Consider the following 16,666-nt stretch of genomic DNA (forward strand, 5'->3'; position numbering starts at 1 on the left):
TGTAATTTTTTTTTCTAAAAACTGCAAATTTAAGCAAAATTCTATTTAACTGCTTAAACAAACTATATCTCATTTGATTGACCTTTTATTCTATAAGTTTACCTGTTCATATTTGACTTTTAATTGAAATATTCTAGTGTTTACGTCAATTAAAAAAAATAACTTCAAATTGAAGAGGCAAAAAGAAAGTCCGCACAATGGAAAATTTAATTTAAATGTAACTTTAGGGCATTAATGCAACATAAATACAACAGGAACACAATGAAGTAGTTAATATTTAGTAGCATAGCCCTTCTGTAATTTGACCCCCTGCAATCTTTTGGGAATTCCTTGAATTACCCTGCAGTAATACTCCGGGGAAAGGGCATCCCACTTTTCTTAAATTTTTGTCCAAAGTTGAAATTTTATCATTGCGTAGCTGTTGCTTAATGTAATGCCATACGTTTTCGATAGGATTTAGGTCTGGAGATTGTGCAGGTCAATCCAAACACGGAATATCATGCTCTTCCAGGAACCTCTTGACATTGCCAGCTGTTTGAATGGTATCATTATCCTGCATGCAGATGGGATTACCATCCAAATTCCGACCAAAGTAAGGTAGAAAATGCTCAGTCAACATATTAATGTACTTTGTCGAATTAATTCGACCTTGCAAGCGAACTATAGGCCTTGGACCATTGGTACTAATAATGCCCTACACTAAAACTGAACCTCCACCACCTTTCAGCGTTGAAACTGAGCACTTAGATTATATTATTCGTTTTTCCTCCGACGGACGTACTGCCTACCATCACTTGCCTAGCCTATTGAACTTGCTTTCGTCGCTAAAAAGCACTTTTGACCAATATGAAGAGTCATGGTCTTCATTGCATCTGACAAAGTCCAGACGGCGCTTTCTGTTCTTTACAGAAATCATTGGCTTGTGTCTTGCAATATATACTCGCAAATTAAATTCCTTTAATTTGTTCTTGACAGTATAAAAAGAGCACTTTTTAACGAGATTGCACTGTTGTTGGATTTGGGGAGCTGTTTCAAATTTGTTTCTTAGGCTGCGGATCTTGATAGCATTGTCTTTCCTGTGAGAATTAACTAGATTTAAGGGCATCACGGACACTGCCGGTGTTTTGGTGCTTTTGCACAGTCTTTAGTACCGTTTTCTCATCATATTTCAATCTGCGGCCGATTTCTCGATCGGATAAACCAGAAAGGTGGGGATTACTTAGCTTCTGGCGATCACTAAGCATATGGACTAAATGTTACGTTGTATAACCTGAAACAACAACAATTACGATTAGAGATGCTTTGTTGCCTGTAGATGGATATTTTAAACTGATTTAGGGGCGATAATTTAAGCTGGTTTTAAGCGAATTTGTTGCTATGGACTTTCTTTTTGCCTTCCAATTTTGAAGTTATTTTTTAAATTGACGTGAACACAAGAATATTTTAATTAAATGTTCAAATATGACAGGTAAAATTATAGAGGAGTAAAGGCGAATCAAATGAAGTATAAGTTGTTTAAACAGTTAAATTAAATTTAACTTAAATTTGCAGTTTTTGAAAAAATTACAAGTGCAGACTTTCTTTTTGCCGGCACTGTATAAACACGTAGCGAACAATACAATATTCTTTGTAAATAATTAGGAATAAATTAGCGAGGAGAGCGCCGGCCTTTGCCCGGGCGTAAAATAAAATATGCCCCATTTTTCCTTTAGTTTGCTTTGAGACAAATTTTTAGCTTGGCTGAATCCCCTTTGGCCCCGCCAGACCGCTAATATATATATATATATATATATATATATATATATATATATATATATATATATATATATATATATATATATATATGTATATATATATATATATATATATATATATATATATATATATATATATATATATATAATATGTTTATAAGCCAAAATTATAACGCAATATTATGAAAATAAACAAATATTTATTTGTTTAAAATAAATAATATTTGATAAACGTCATTCTCAAAATTGTTTGCCAGAAACATTCTTGAAGAAAGTCGGAGATTACATCGACCGAAACGTTGTGAAAATTGCACCCAAGATAAGACCAATGTTCTGAAGAATCATATTTTAATTTGTCCAGTTCCGTATATATTATTACAGGGTCGTGATTTCAAAATTAAAAAAATATATATATTTAGGTGCGATCAGCTAGAATCGAAAACGAAACTGTAGCATTCAAAGCTGGTAACGTTACCACCGTACCAACGTGACATGCGTATAAAGTTATTAAAGATTAAATATTAACAATAAACTAAGATGAATGTAGGAAATGTTTACCGATTTTTTTTTTTTTCATTTTTGAACCCTTAAAAACAATTTTAACCGGCTAAAGACTTATAAAAGAACGTCCATATAAAAAACATCCAGTCATTTGAGGCCCCCAGCGTCGCTCTGTGACTTTTAGTTTCGGAGGAGATAGAGTTTGAAAATATAGAGACAGACAGATAGACCGACAAATCGATAGCCAGACAAACACACACACACACACACACACACACACACACACACACATATATATATATATATATATATATATATATATATATATATATATATATATATATATATATAAGAAATTTATTACTGTGAGTCCAGAATGAGTTTACATATTGTTTCAACTAGAGGAAGATCCTCAAAGAGAGGAAATATCCAACTAGCATCGTCAGAATTCATAGATGGACTCTAGTTGAAACAATATGTAAACTCATTCTGGACTCACAATAATAAATTTCTTATATACTGCTCTGGCTACACATTGAGCACTCTAGTCCGGTTTTTTCACCACTGGTAAATAAATGTATATATAAATATATATATATATATATATATATATATATATATATATATATATATATATATATTAGATTTACAAGAATTATCTGCTTAATACGTTCAAGTTTTGGATACGTAAAAGTAATGCCTCCTATTTTTCATTCATCTCAGATGAATCAGCGAGGATTGTTAATTACATTGTTATATTATGAGGACATCACCTGAAAATATAGCTGTTTACATAATTTTTACCTACTTGCAGCAATTAAAAAAAAATAATCTGAATCAGGAATGAGATAGATGTTTAGTGGCTAAAAACGACTAAAACATGTTTGAACATTTATTTTTTTACAGATGATATCAATAAATAAAATCAACTGCAAAAAATAGCTGTTTTGGCATTTTTGGAAGTTTTATTTAGACATTTTTAGTCATCCAAAAACAATTTGAATAAGCTCTTCTACTAAAAAAAAGGTAAGGGGCTATATTATCTGTAAAAAAAAAATAACTTTTCGATCATTTTTAGATATTCTCAGCCATTCAAAGATAATTTTAATTAGTTTGTCTAATAAAAAAGCCAAGAGATGATATCATTTGTAAAAATAGCTGTTCAAGCATTTTTAACCATTTTTTTTTTTTTGCCATTCCAAAATAATTTTAATAAAGTGCCATAAAAAGATAAAAGATGATATTATTTGTAAAAAAAATAACATTTTCAGCCATTCAAAAACGTTTTTAATTAGTTTTTCTTATAAAAAAAGCGATTATATCAGTTGTAAAAATAGCTGTTCAAACATTTAAAACCCTTTTTTGCTATTTAATGAGGAGTTGTAAAAAAGAGTAAAGGTTGTTATTATCTGTAAAAAAAATAAGTGTTTAAAAATTTAAAGATTAAACAATTTTAATTAGTTCGTCTAATAAAATGGCAAGGGATAATATTATCCGTAACAAAATAACTGCTAAAACAGTTTTAGCCATTTTCAGTCATTCAAAAATAATTTTAATTGGATCTGCTTATAAAATGATAAAGGATGATATTATCTGTAAAAAATAACTGTTCAAACATTTTTAGCCATATTTAACCATTTAAAAATAATTCTAATGAGGTCTGTTAATAATTTTAATGAGATGTTCTAAAAACGGTAAAAGAATGTTTTAAATGTAAAAAATATCTGTTCAAACATTATTAATCATTTTTAACCAATCAAAAATAATTTTAATTCGATCTTCTAATAATTTTATGAGGTTTTCTAAAAACAGTAAAGAATGATATTATCTGTAAAAAATAAATGTTCAAACATTTTTAACCATTTTTAACCAATCAAAAATAATTTTAATTAGTCTTCTAATGATTTTAATGAGATGTTCTTAAAACGGTAAAAAAGGTATTATCTGCAAAAATTACTATTCAAACATTTTTAACCATTTTTAACCAATCAAAAATAATTTTTATTGGTCTTCTAATAATTTTAATGAGATGTTCTAAAAACGGTGAAGGATGATATTATCTGCAAAAATTACTATTCAAAGATTTTTAACCATTTTTAACCAATCAAAAATAATTTTAATTGGTTTTCTAATAACTTTAATGAGATGTTCTAAAAACGGTAAAGGATGATATTATCTGCAAAAATAACTGTCCAAACATTTTTAACCATTTTAACCAATAAAAAGTAATTTTAATTAGGTCTTCTAATAAATATGTAAAGTGTGATATAAGCTGCAAAAATGACTGTTCAAACATTTTTAGCCATTTTTAACCATTAAAAAATAATTAAATTTTTGAAATGTTCAGATAATGATTGGTTATCTATATATTAATACGATAGCGTTTGTGTTATTTTGTGTGTCACGCTTACATCGTTTTCTTCCGAGTGACTGTCGTTTAACTATTATGGACTTTGATTTTTTGTAATAAATAATTTTACCAAGAATTCTTCGTAAGTTTTGGTTTCAGTTTCGATTATAGCTAAAAGAAACTAAAATTATATCTATATACATACATATATATACATATATATACATATATATACATATATATATATATATATATATATACACACACACACACACATATATATATATATATATATATATATATATATATATATATATATATATATATTCTTCATAAATTTTGGTTCCGATTCAAGCTGATGCACCCAAGTCATATGATATATTTTTTTATTTTTGAAATCACAATTTTATCATATATAGGATTCCATTAAACATTAACTCTATAATAATATAAAATCTGAATAAATTAAAATATCATATTTAAGCGTACTTTACAACCGGGCTCTGTCAGGCGTCTCTGCTAGCTTAGATAAATAGTTTTGCCGTTTTAACAAAAGAGATAAAATATTACCAGGGCGTCTATACTTATGCTGAACATCCACAGAATGCCAACATCAATATATTATGTATAAAAGAGTCCACTGTGGAATTTCCACAGGTCACACTAGTCTATATATTAATATGATACCAGATGTGTTATTTTTGTGTCACATTTACGTCTGGGTCGTTTAACTGTTATGTATTTCCAATAAATAATTTTACCAAGAATTATTCATGAGTTTTCGTTTCGGTTTCGGTTTCGGTTTCGATTGATTGATGGCACTCAAGTCTTTTAAATTTTTTATAACTAATTTTACTAAAAATTCTTCATAATTTTGCTTTCGGGTTTTTGATTATAGCTGATGGCACCATAATAATCTATTTTTTTTATAAATAATTTTATCAAGGATTCGTCATACATTTTGGTTTCGGTCTCGATTATAGCTGAAGGAGCTAAAGTTATATATATATATATATATATATATATATATATATATATATATATATATATACATATATATATATATATATATATACATATATATATCTGTAAAAATTATATATCTGTAAAAATTATATATACATATATATATATATATACATATATATATATATATATACATATATATATTTGTAAAAATTATATATCTGTAAAAATTATATATACATATATATATATATATATATATATATATATATATATATATGTGTGTGTGTGTGTGTGTAAAAATAACTGTTTAAACATTTTTAACCATTAAAAATAAGGTTTGAACAATAGGGAGGCTGAGTAACTGTCTTGATGCCCATCTATTCTATTACAAGGATGGATTTGTGGGCTGGTGCATTGTCCTGGTGGAAACGCCACTGACCCATTTTTAGAAAGCTGGCCTCTTCTGACAGAATCGCTTACCTCCCTTGAAAACTCAACAGGGTATTCCTTGTTGACTGTCTCTCCTGTGGGAACTCTATGCTGTCAAAAAAAGGGATCATTATAAATTTCCAGGTGGATTTACTCTGTCTGGCTTTCTTGGGTCTGTGAGAGCTACCATGCTTCCACTGGGAATTCTTTCTCTTGGTCTCTGGATTATAATACTATCATGCCAACGTCTTTTTTCTTTTCTTTTTCTTTTTTTTTTTTTTGCTCTGCTCTGCCCTGAGAACACTTGGGATAAACTTCACGCAAATCTTCTTCCGCATTTTCAGTTTCTTGTGAATAATTGTGTGTACAGTTCCCACACTGACATCAAACTGTGCACTTATTCTCGCTATAGATTCACGACAGTCCTTATCCATGAAATTCTTTATTTGGCCAATAAACTCTGGTATTCTGTTTAATTTATAAAGGGATTTTCAGAAGGCTTACAATGCGTTATGTAGTCGTTGCGAGCATATAAATAAACAAACAATGAATAATCAAATATTTGTTTGTATGTTTGTTTGTTTTTTTCAACTGTGGATCGTATTTATTCCATAGGTTCTTTCGAGTGCATCACCCATCATCAATGGAACAACATATATCTACTCTTTAAGCTGTCAATTGTAAATTTGTTCTATATTGGTTTATATTAAGGAGATGCTATATTAAAACGTGTCATGTGTTATCTAGTGGATGTAAGATATTGTTCTTTTAACAGACAGATAATAAACGTATAAATCGTATGTATGTTGTTTAGCTAGGATGACATGATATTGACGTGTAAGCCGAGTCATGTTGTATCAGACTTATCACACGGGATATTTTTACAGTTCATATATAAGAAGAATAAGTTAAAAGAATTCTTCAAGAAAAAAGGTACGAAGCATATATGCTTCGTACCTTTTTTCTTGAAGAGTTCTTTTAACTTCCTGTTGCTCTGTGACGAACCATGAAGCGATCAGCACCAACCAATTGAGACATCTGTTCTTATTTGTGAAACCATTAAAACAACTTTTTATATTTTTATAATATAAATTTATTACAGTTGTCTCAAATGGTTTTCACAGAACTTGCAGTTCGTCTACATTTTCTATTCTTACAGCCCGCTCCTAGCTGTCTGTCCACCCTTGTCTAGACGTCTGTCTGCTCTTGTGGTCAATCCTCAACTCTCTGAATCTCTCCAAAACTAACTACATCACGTATTCTCTTACGTCACCTAATTACGTGTCTCATACCAATCTAATCCACCTAGTTATTTGTTTATTCAAAACCCCAAAATAATGTTTACATATATTTTCTATTTTCACATTCTTTTTGCGATTCACACGTCAATTATTTCTTTCGCAATTAAATTGTTTATTCTTCTAATCATAATAACTGATCCAGCGACCATCCGTCGCTCAAATCAATTAACAAGAATACAATAACAATAATAATAATGTCTTGACCCTTGACCCCGCTTGCCACAGTTAACAGATACTACGCTATGATCACAGCCTAAAGGGTCATAACATTACAAATTGGCCGTCATGCTTAAATTTTTATAAAATTCAAACGCTCTTAAAATTTAAATTAATTACATTAACTGTTATGAGGAGGTAATTCTATTTTATTTATTTATTTTTTTTACTTATCTACAGATTTCTGATCAAGGGGAAGTGATTCTAAAGTAACGTCACCAGCTTTGAAAGCTACAGTTTTGCTTTCGATTTCGATTCTAACTGATGGCACCCAAATATTTCTTTTTTTTTTTTACTTTTGAAATCATAACTCTATAATAATATATACGAAATTTGGACTAATTAAAATACCATATTTAAGCGTATTTTACGCCCGGGCAATGACAGCACTCCCTCTCCCAGCTAGTCTTATATATAAAAAGCTATATGTCTGTCTGTCTGTTTGTTTGTCTCTATATTTTCTAAATCTCTAAAACTAAAAGTCGCAGAGCAGCGCTACGAGCCTCAAATGATTAGATTTTTTTTATGGGTTTAGCAGGTTAAAATAGTTTTTAAGGAGTTAAAAGGGGGAAAAATAGAAAAAAAATCGTTATACATTTTATACGTTAATCTTAGTTCACTTTTAATTTGTAATTTGTAATCACTTCGTGCGTGTGTCATGTTGGTAAAGTGGTAACGTCACAAGCTTTGAATGCTACCATTCTGTTTCCGGTTTCGATTCTAGCTCATGGCACCCAAATCCTTTTTTTACTTTTGAATTCACGACTCTATAATAACATATACGAAATCTGGACAAATTAAAATATCATATTTAAGCGTATTTTACAGTAAATACGCCCCCCGCCCTGCTATTATATATATGTATGTATTAAAAATTTTTTTTTAAATAAGCATTCATTTATTTAAAGTTCCTACTTTTCGGCTTAGAGCAAAGCCCTCATCAGGATTTTTTTAAGCAATATATTTATCTTTTTTTATTATTAATTGCCATTGTGTTGTACGGATCGGTCTATTTGTCTAAGATAGATGTTGTGTATTGTCCAGTCCAATGCGTAAGCGTTCACTCGTGCGCACATGTGTAATAGAGATCCATTTTTTAGACGCACGGAGGAAACGAAATTTAAAAACATGACGGTTAGAATATCGGCACGTGCGGTAATTTTTATCTATTTATTTTTTTCAAATAAACATTCATTTATTTAAAAAAATTTAATTTTCGGCTTATAACAAACCCCTCAACAGGAAAAGAACCCTTTTAGCTATCTTTTAGCCATTTTACTGATTACAAGGCCATTAAAAAAAACATAAATCTTGAGTTTCTCAATTTTGGAGATTAGATATGAATATTTCTATTGTTTTGATTGTTCGGACAATCATTGTCATCTTGGGTTTTATTGGCATAACATTTCGGTCGATGACACCTCCGACCATCGTCAGGTTTAAACTCCATGTTGTTGTTTTTTTTAGTTTTAACTAAGGAAAAGGAGTTAGCTCTGTATTGCAGCAAATCAGACCTTGGTTTGAGGGTGTGTCCGAAAATTATAAAAAAGGTTCATTTTCAGGGGTCAATAGTGTACTCTTTAAGACTTTCCTATTATTCAATATTTAACTGGATACTTCTGTTAATTGCCAATATATGTGAAAATTTTATTTTACGAAACCGTGGATAGACATCTTACATCCTAAAACTCAAGGTCCGATTTCTTGAATACAGAGCTAACCCCACATCTCTTACTTGAAAAAAAACATGGTGTTTACACTAGATGAAGGTCGGAGGTTTCAACGACCGAAACGTTGGGCCAATAACACCCAAGATGAGAATAATTGCCTGAACAATTAAAACAATACATAAATATTACGTTTCTGATTTTTCGCTTTATTTGGATTCTTCAGACTTATTTTCTCATTTTTGAGACAAATTGCTAATGATATAAAAAATAACTTTACTGCGCATGAATATAAGAAAAGAAATATTTTTTAAGTTCTATGATGCCATTCATACGATAAAATATAGGGTTTTATTATGATGAATGAATTTGTCAAAAATGTTGTTCTATAGTTACATAGGATAGTGCCTAATAGTGTAGACATAATGAAATGTGTCATCCGCTGTAGTAAACCTACTTTATTTTGGTCCAGAAGGGAAAAACTGCGCCTCTTTTATTATATATATGCGCGTAAGAAAAATCTAATGTAAGAATTAATAAAACAATAAAAATGCACAAGTTGGGAGTCTGCACATAATTTTGAACGGCAGCCTTTTATTTTATCCACAATGACCCATGACATAGTGGATAGAGTACTTGGTAAAATTCATTTAAAAGTGCGGGAAATACTCAACATAAAATCGCGAATTACTTAGGATCCACACCCGGTTACGGCCGACGGAACGGGAGCATGCTTCTTCTGTGGATTAAATAAAGGGTTCCGTTGAAAATTCCACGCAGATTCCCAGGTTTGACAGAAAGACTCCCGAGTTCGACAAGATACACCTGAAGAAGGCGGGAGGTTGCATAGATAGAAACGTTGGGAAAAAAATAACACCCAAGATGAGAAAAGTCTCCTGAAGAATTCAAATAATTTAGAAACAATATAAATGTTACGTAAAAAAAAAAAAGAAACAATGAGGAAAATTATGGCAAAACCACTCACGTTCGTTACGCCCATTGCGTCGTTGATTTCGAGTTTAAATTTTATGATGCCAGGGTTGAGGAAGCCGTCCGAATTAAAAATAGATTGTTTGCTACCATCGATGATCAACTGGACGTCTCTGGTCAATTTTAGAACATCTTGTGGCCAGGTGGTCTTGTCCGATGTGCACAAGCTGCCTTCACAGTCCTTGAGAGCCTCGATAGTCGCCTTCAAAGCAAGAAACAAAAACGGTAACCGGATATCCTGTTTTTCATCCGGGTTGCTGCATAAGTTTGCGTTACAATATTCGGTCATCCACGGGTTTTGAGTCTTGCTCTTCAACATGTTATTGTAATCTGTGATGAAGTCATCGCATGTTTTCAAAATATCCTCGGCATCAAGACTCGGTATGATATTCAGGTATTTAAGATTTTGGGATTGAGGGAACTTTTGAACTCCAAATGTAAGCAATACTAAACTGTTCTTGGCTTGATTGCTTGGAGTAACTGCGTCTATTAATTTCTTTGTGACATACGTCCCTGCCATAACAACCACGTATCTGACAGTTTGATGACTAACCAGATTCTGTACCGCATCGTTAAAATTCGATTTGTCACTTGAAAGAGAAGTGATGTTAACTGTACAAATATTGAGACTCTTAGCTTTCTTGCTGAATGCCATCGCCCTGCCCGTCCAGACTGGCTCGCTTTCGTGCACGAGGAGTATATATTTGACATTGTTTGAGTTGAGCAAATCAATAAGGACGTCGTCAACTTGTTCGTTTTCAGGGATCGCTTGCATCATGTAGGGGAACGTTTTTTGAGAGACCCCGATGTCCAACAGAGGAGATATCTGCGTCTCCCGCGTCCGTTCCAGTGCTTGAGAAAGGGCCACGGTGTTGGGTAGGTTGTCGGCACCGATATAGACCAAAGCATTTTCCGGTTTGATGATATTACTATTTTCGAGTGTGCACGCAATCTGACCCGTCTCAAAGCTGAACACCTTCTGAGTGATAAGCTGTTGATAGGTGCAAGAATCTAGAACAAAACCCCCGAATGAGACGAGGGTGTTTTTAGTATTGTGTTTCCTTAGATACCATAGAAAAGCCTCCGTCAACTGAAGGCCAGTCGGGTGAATACTTCCGCAAGTATCTGGCGGGGATCCCAGGCCATGAAGAGAAAATACTGATACAAAGTAGACGTTTAACTGAGAATTCGGTTCGGGTGCGGGGACCATAGGTATCTCTCCTTGCTTGCATGGTGGTATTTTTTGAGAGCTGGGCTGTGCTATCATGCACAGACTAGCCAAAAAAAGAGTTCCAGTTCGTGAAAACCACATCTGCAACAAAAAACAACAACAATAATAATGATAATGATAATAATAATAATAATAATAATAATAATAATAATAATAATAATAATAATAATAATAATAATCCGGAGCAACAAGTACGGGCGTGACAAAATGCTGCAACGTGTTATATATCATTAGAAAGCACTCAATCTGTTCTACAAGATAATGGTCATCGTTTTGTTTTTTCTCATATAATTTTTTCTATTTTTCTAGTTTTCACAACCGTCAAATGGATTGTCAAGTAGATGAAAAAAAAATCACAATTTCTGAAACCTCCTTTTTTTTTTCGCCTTTAATCGAGGTCAAAAAAGCGAATGAAGTGACCAAAGATATTTTGCCGTATATGGAAATAACGCTATTCCTGGAGGAAGTGTTCCAGATTGGTTTACCAGATTCAAACATGGTAATTTTGATCTCAATGACGCTCCTCGTTCCGGAAAACCAATCAAGATAGACGAAGACCAACTCAGGGTTCTTTTGAAGGAAAATGGCCATCAGACATGTAGAGAATTGGGTGAAAAGATGAAGTGTGATTTTGAGACAATTTCACGCCAGCTTCAGTCGATGGGATTCATACAAAAACTTGGAGCATTACTTTAGTTGTTAAAATTCTTTGGTTTTCTTTAAAAAAAAAACTCGGCGGGATCTTATGCAACAACCTAATATAACACTTCATCAGTAGCTGTAAGAAGGTAGCTCAAAAGGAATACAAGAGACGACATGACAATATTGCGAGAAAGTTTCATTGGAATATATGCAAGAAAAGTGGGTTGGAATGCAGTGAAAAATGTTACGAGTATGTTCCAGAAGGGGTCGTGGAGTGTGATAATATGAAATTATTGTGAAATATGAATATCATATGTGTTAATGTTATCATATGTGTTAATGTTATCATATGTGATAATGTTATCATATGTGTTAATGTGATTGAAGCAAGGAGACCAGATTTAGTTTGGTTAGAAAAAAACTCAATAATCATTGATATAGTAGTGACAGCTGATATGAATGTGGAGGAAAGAGAAAAGGAGAAAGTCGAAGAATACCAATACTTAAAAAGGGTGATAAAAAAGATTGTGGAAGCTGAAGAAGGTAGAAGTTGTATCTGTTGTGCTGGGAGTGTAACAAAAGGGTTTGACAAGTGGATTGAAAAAAAACCCATTGCAGTGTTGGAGTACTTCGAAAAACTGCCTTGTTGGGGACCGTCAGAATCTTGTGGAAAATGCTGGAAAACTGAGAAAAGATATCCATAGCTTATGTTTATTTGTTATGTTATCAGTATAAAATCGGCAATACCAACAGCCAAAATAATAATAATAATAATAATAATAATAATAATAATAATAATAATAATAATAATAATAATAACAAACATAATGATTATAATTATGATAATTAATATAAAGAAACTAGTATACTACAAAATATAATGAAACCAACTTAAATACATTCAATTTAAAACTAAATCACATTTTAATACACAACAATGGTCCATTAAAAACAATGGACGATGGAAATAGGAGCGGGAATAACAAAGAATCTGATTGGCTAACTAACAAAATTAACACCACGTGTGTATATAAACACGAACAATAACATCAAATCCATGCAGCATAAACAGAAAAAGAGGTTAATTACAGATCAAGTGAACTTTTGTGTTGGACGATGGAAATAGGAGCGGGAATAACAAAGAATCTGATTGGCTAACTAATAAAATTAACACCACGTATTGGGTCAGTATGTTAGTTGAAAGTACAAAATAGTTAAAAAAAAAAAAACTCTCCCCATGTTAAGAATTCCTTTTTAAATAGAAAATGAAAATAAAATGTAACATTTTTCCTTTATTTTAAACAAACATTCATGACCCATTGGGTCAAATATTTAATTTATGTTAATAATAAGGTCAATAAAACTATTTAAGACGATGCGGAAATGAATGATGTAAAAAAAGAAAGCAGAAAGTATTAACAATTGTTTATTTTGATAATTTAAACGCGAAAAAAAAAACAATTTGGCCTCTGAAAACGTACACAGTAAAACAATACGTTTTATTGTTGTGTTGATTATTTATTTGTAACGCAAATTAAAAAGAAACATATTTCTGGGGTTATTTATTTATGTTGATAATGTAGAAGAAAATGTATGAATGTTTTTTAAGAAAGGTATATTAAAAAAATGTAGAATAAATTAAACAAAAAAGGAAGGCGGTGGGTAAATCGCTGTTGTAAAATTCTCTTATGATTGTCAATGAGTTAAAGTAGATTTATTTGTAAAAAAAAACGTTAAAATAACTTAAATGTAATACGGAAATGAACGATGTAAAAAAAGCAGAAAGTATTAGCAATTATGTACGCATGCACAACCAGAAGTCGTGATCTGGATGTGGGGTTACAACACCCGTTACAAGGTCATTTTAGTTTTATAATTATATAGATGATACAGAGAGAGAGAGAGAGAGAGAGAGAGAGAGAGAGAGAGAGAGAGAGAGATGGAAAGCAATATATATATATATATATATATATATATATATATATATATATATATATATATATAGAGAGAGAGAGAGAGAGAGAGAGAGAGAGAGAAGATAAATAGCTATTATTTTGGAAGGGAAAACATAGATATATTTACGATGCATCAAAAATAGTGCAGATACCAAATTAGCTTAATGGTAGAGGTAATAGATCGACCAAAGCTATTGTAATGTAGGTATGAAGGAAAAAAGAAAAATCTTTATGAGCTAATCATACACATACGTATAAACAACAATTTTTATGTACGATCGTTTCAGAGATGATATAAGAACCAATCGTTAGAGAATAATTACAGGATAAACTCATAAACTAAATTGAATAAGTATTTTAAGAAGAAACAGCCCCTAGCATCTATACTCCTATAATTTTGTGTGTGTGTGTTGATATTAATATTAAAAACCCTTTTTTCTATTTATTTAAAAAAAAAATACAACTTTTTATATATATATATATATATATATATGTGTCGTGGAATTGCATTCATCTGCAAAAGATCAAGCTAATTTGCATATTCTTTAAAACATTAATTTTAATTAATTCCTTTTTAGTTTTTTTCGGTTTTCTGATGGGATGATCATCTTTAGTTAACTATTACGTGTAATTATATTCATGCAGATATGCTACATGATTTACGCTTGCGTAATATTTGCGTAAAAAAACTTATAGTAAACAAAAATCTCTTTCTGTGTGTATTTATATATGCGTATATATTTGTTTTAAAAAAATTTCCTACCAAACTCCTCTGTCAGTTTTTGGTCTACAGACATGAAAGTTAATATATAGGCTATTCGAACCCATGCGAAACTTTACATTTGGGGTTTAGTCGGGGAAAATCGGTGCAAAAATGTGAAAATTAAAAAAATGAAAATTGCCACGTGAAGGTCGAACGACGGCATTGCGAATATGCATGCGTAACATAATAGCTATTGGTTTATGTTTTTATTTTTAGCCTTGCCGCAAACATGTCTTCATAGCTCAGGTATTTACGTTATAGGGAAAATAAATCGTAAGCTAAACTTTGTTTTTTTTCGATTCTTGCTGGTGGTCCATGAGTCATTTTTAAAAAAAAAAACTTTTTAAATCATTACTATATATTGAGTCTAATATAATCTATAATATAAATATCACCTGCCTGTTTAAATGTATGTATGTATGTATGTATGTATGTATGTATGTATTTATGCTTAAAACTTTCGACAGAGGCGGCGGTTTTCACGAGATTGGTATGGTTTTTAAAGCTCGACCTTTCGGACAACAAATATCGAAAAATTGCCTAAAAATATTAATTCCTTTACCCTCAACTACATATTTTTGAAAGTCATTCCCTCTTTTCGATTGACTAGCCTTAATTTAAACCTTCGCCACTTCCGGTTTTGTGATGGGCGCAATGGAAAAGACGTTATGTTTTTTTTTCTTTCACGTTCTTTTCCTCCTTCTTTTTTTTACATGGAGTTCACCACTTATCAAGGCCCAATGGCCACTCAGGGATAAGGGTTTGAGCCTGCCTGCCTACTACCAATTTTTTTTTTTTTTTTGTTCAACACACGCCTCCAAACTCCCAAGCTAGCATAATGATAAATACGAACTCTGCATTAATCAAAATATCACATTTAAGTGTATTTTATGACCGGGCAATGCCTGGCGGCCTGCGAGTATAATATATAAAACTTTAAAATGATATTCAAATCAAATGGGACATATTTGAATTTTCAAACGGAAGACATTTACCCATCTATGCTTCTAAAAAAAACCGTTAACTACCATTAAGGAAACTTAGATGTGGGGAAAATATTCAGTGCTTGCGTAGACTGGTGAGCTTTTAAACTGATACATTTCATGTGAAAACATAACGGATTTATACTGCATATCGAAATTACGAAGGTCGTTCTAAAAGTAAAACCTCCTTTTTTTTTTTCATTAAAAAAGTTGAAGACCTACGACGACAGGACTGGTATCATTAAAACGATCGACCTTTTATTGCCCCAGAATTTATTTTTCTACACAGTCACCACCATGCTCAATGCATTTTTTTTTTTTTTGCCGGCGATTTTATTTTATTTTATTTTATTTTTTTGCGTGAAAGAATTCAGTGAGACATCTCTGCATCTGACGTACTTTCATGACAGGAGTTGCTTTCTTAGTGCCTTACACTAACTGTCGATATCTGCAACACGGAGATAAAACCTTCAAGTCATCGGTGCATAAGTTCATTCATCAATTCGATTTGCAATTCACTCTGATCCATTCAGGCGGAATAAGAAAAATAGGAGGCATTACTTTTGAGACACCCCTGGTAGTATAAATTCCAAAAGTCACAAAAAATGATCCACGTGCGATAGATGTATTGTTAATAAAAAAGATTAAAAAAATATTCCACAATTACATTCCGTTTAAAAATGGTGGACCCTTAATTGAAGATAATTTATGTCAAGGGAGATAAGTCAGTTTATCATACTGAAATGGTCGCACAACTCTTCTATATATAAACAAACAATAACGCTCAGTAATTCAATAAATTCTATTTTCACTTTTAATTATCTAATAATAATCCACATTTACATTCCATTTAAAAATGGTGGAACCTTGATTGAAGGTAATGTATGTCAAGGGGGATAAGTCCGTTTATCATAA

The 16,666-nt window shown here is 31.5% G+C and overlaps 1 protein-coding gene across 1 annotated transcript in view; it reads right to left on the bottom strand.

Moving 5' to 3' along the window:
- The window catches only part of LOC145269484 (metabotropic glutamate receptor 3-like), a 46,948-nt gene that overhangs the window by 20,083 nt on the left and 10,199 nt on the right, over positions 1-16,666 (bottom strand). The window contains exon 2 of the mRNA XM_080125208.1: positions 10,173-11,489. Coding sequence (XP_079981334.1) covers positions 10,173-11,489 — 1,317 coding nt within the window. The remainder of the gene's footprint in view (positions 1-10,172; positions 11,490-16,666) is intronic.

This window comes from Euprymna scolopes, chromosome 45 (genome assembly GCF_053919585.1).
Source record: "Euprymna scolopes isolate OS-2025 chromosome 45, ASM5391958v1, whole genome shotgun sequence".
In the NCBI taxonomy this organism is placed as follows: domain Eukaryota; kingdom Metazoa; phylum Mollusca; class Cephalopoda; order Sepiida; family Sepiolidae; genus Euprymna; species Euprymna scolopes.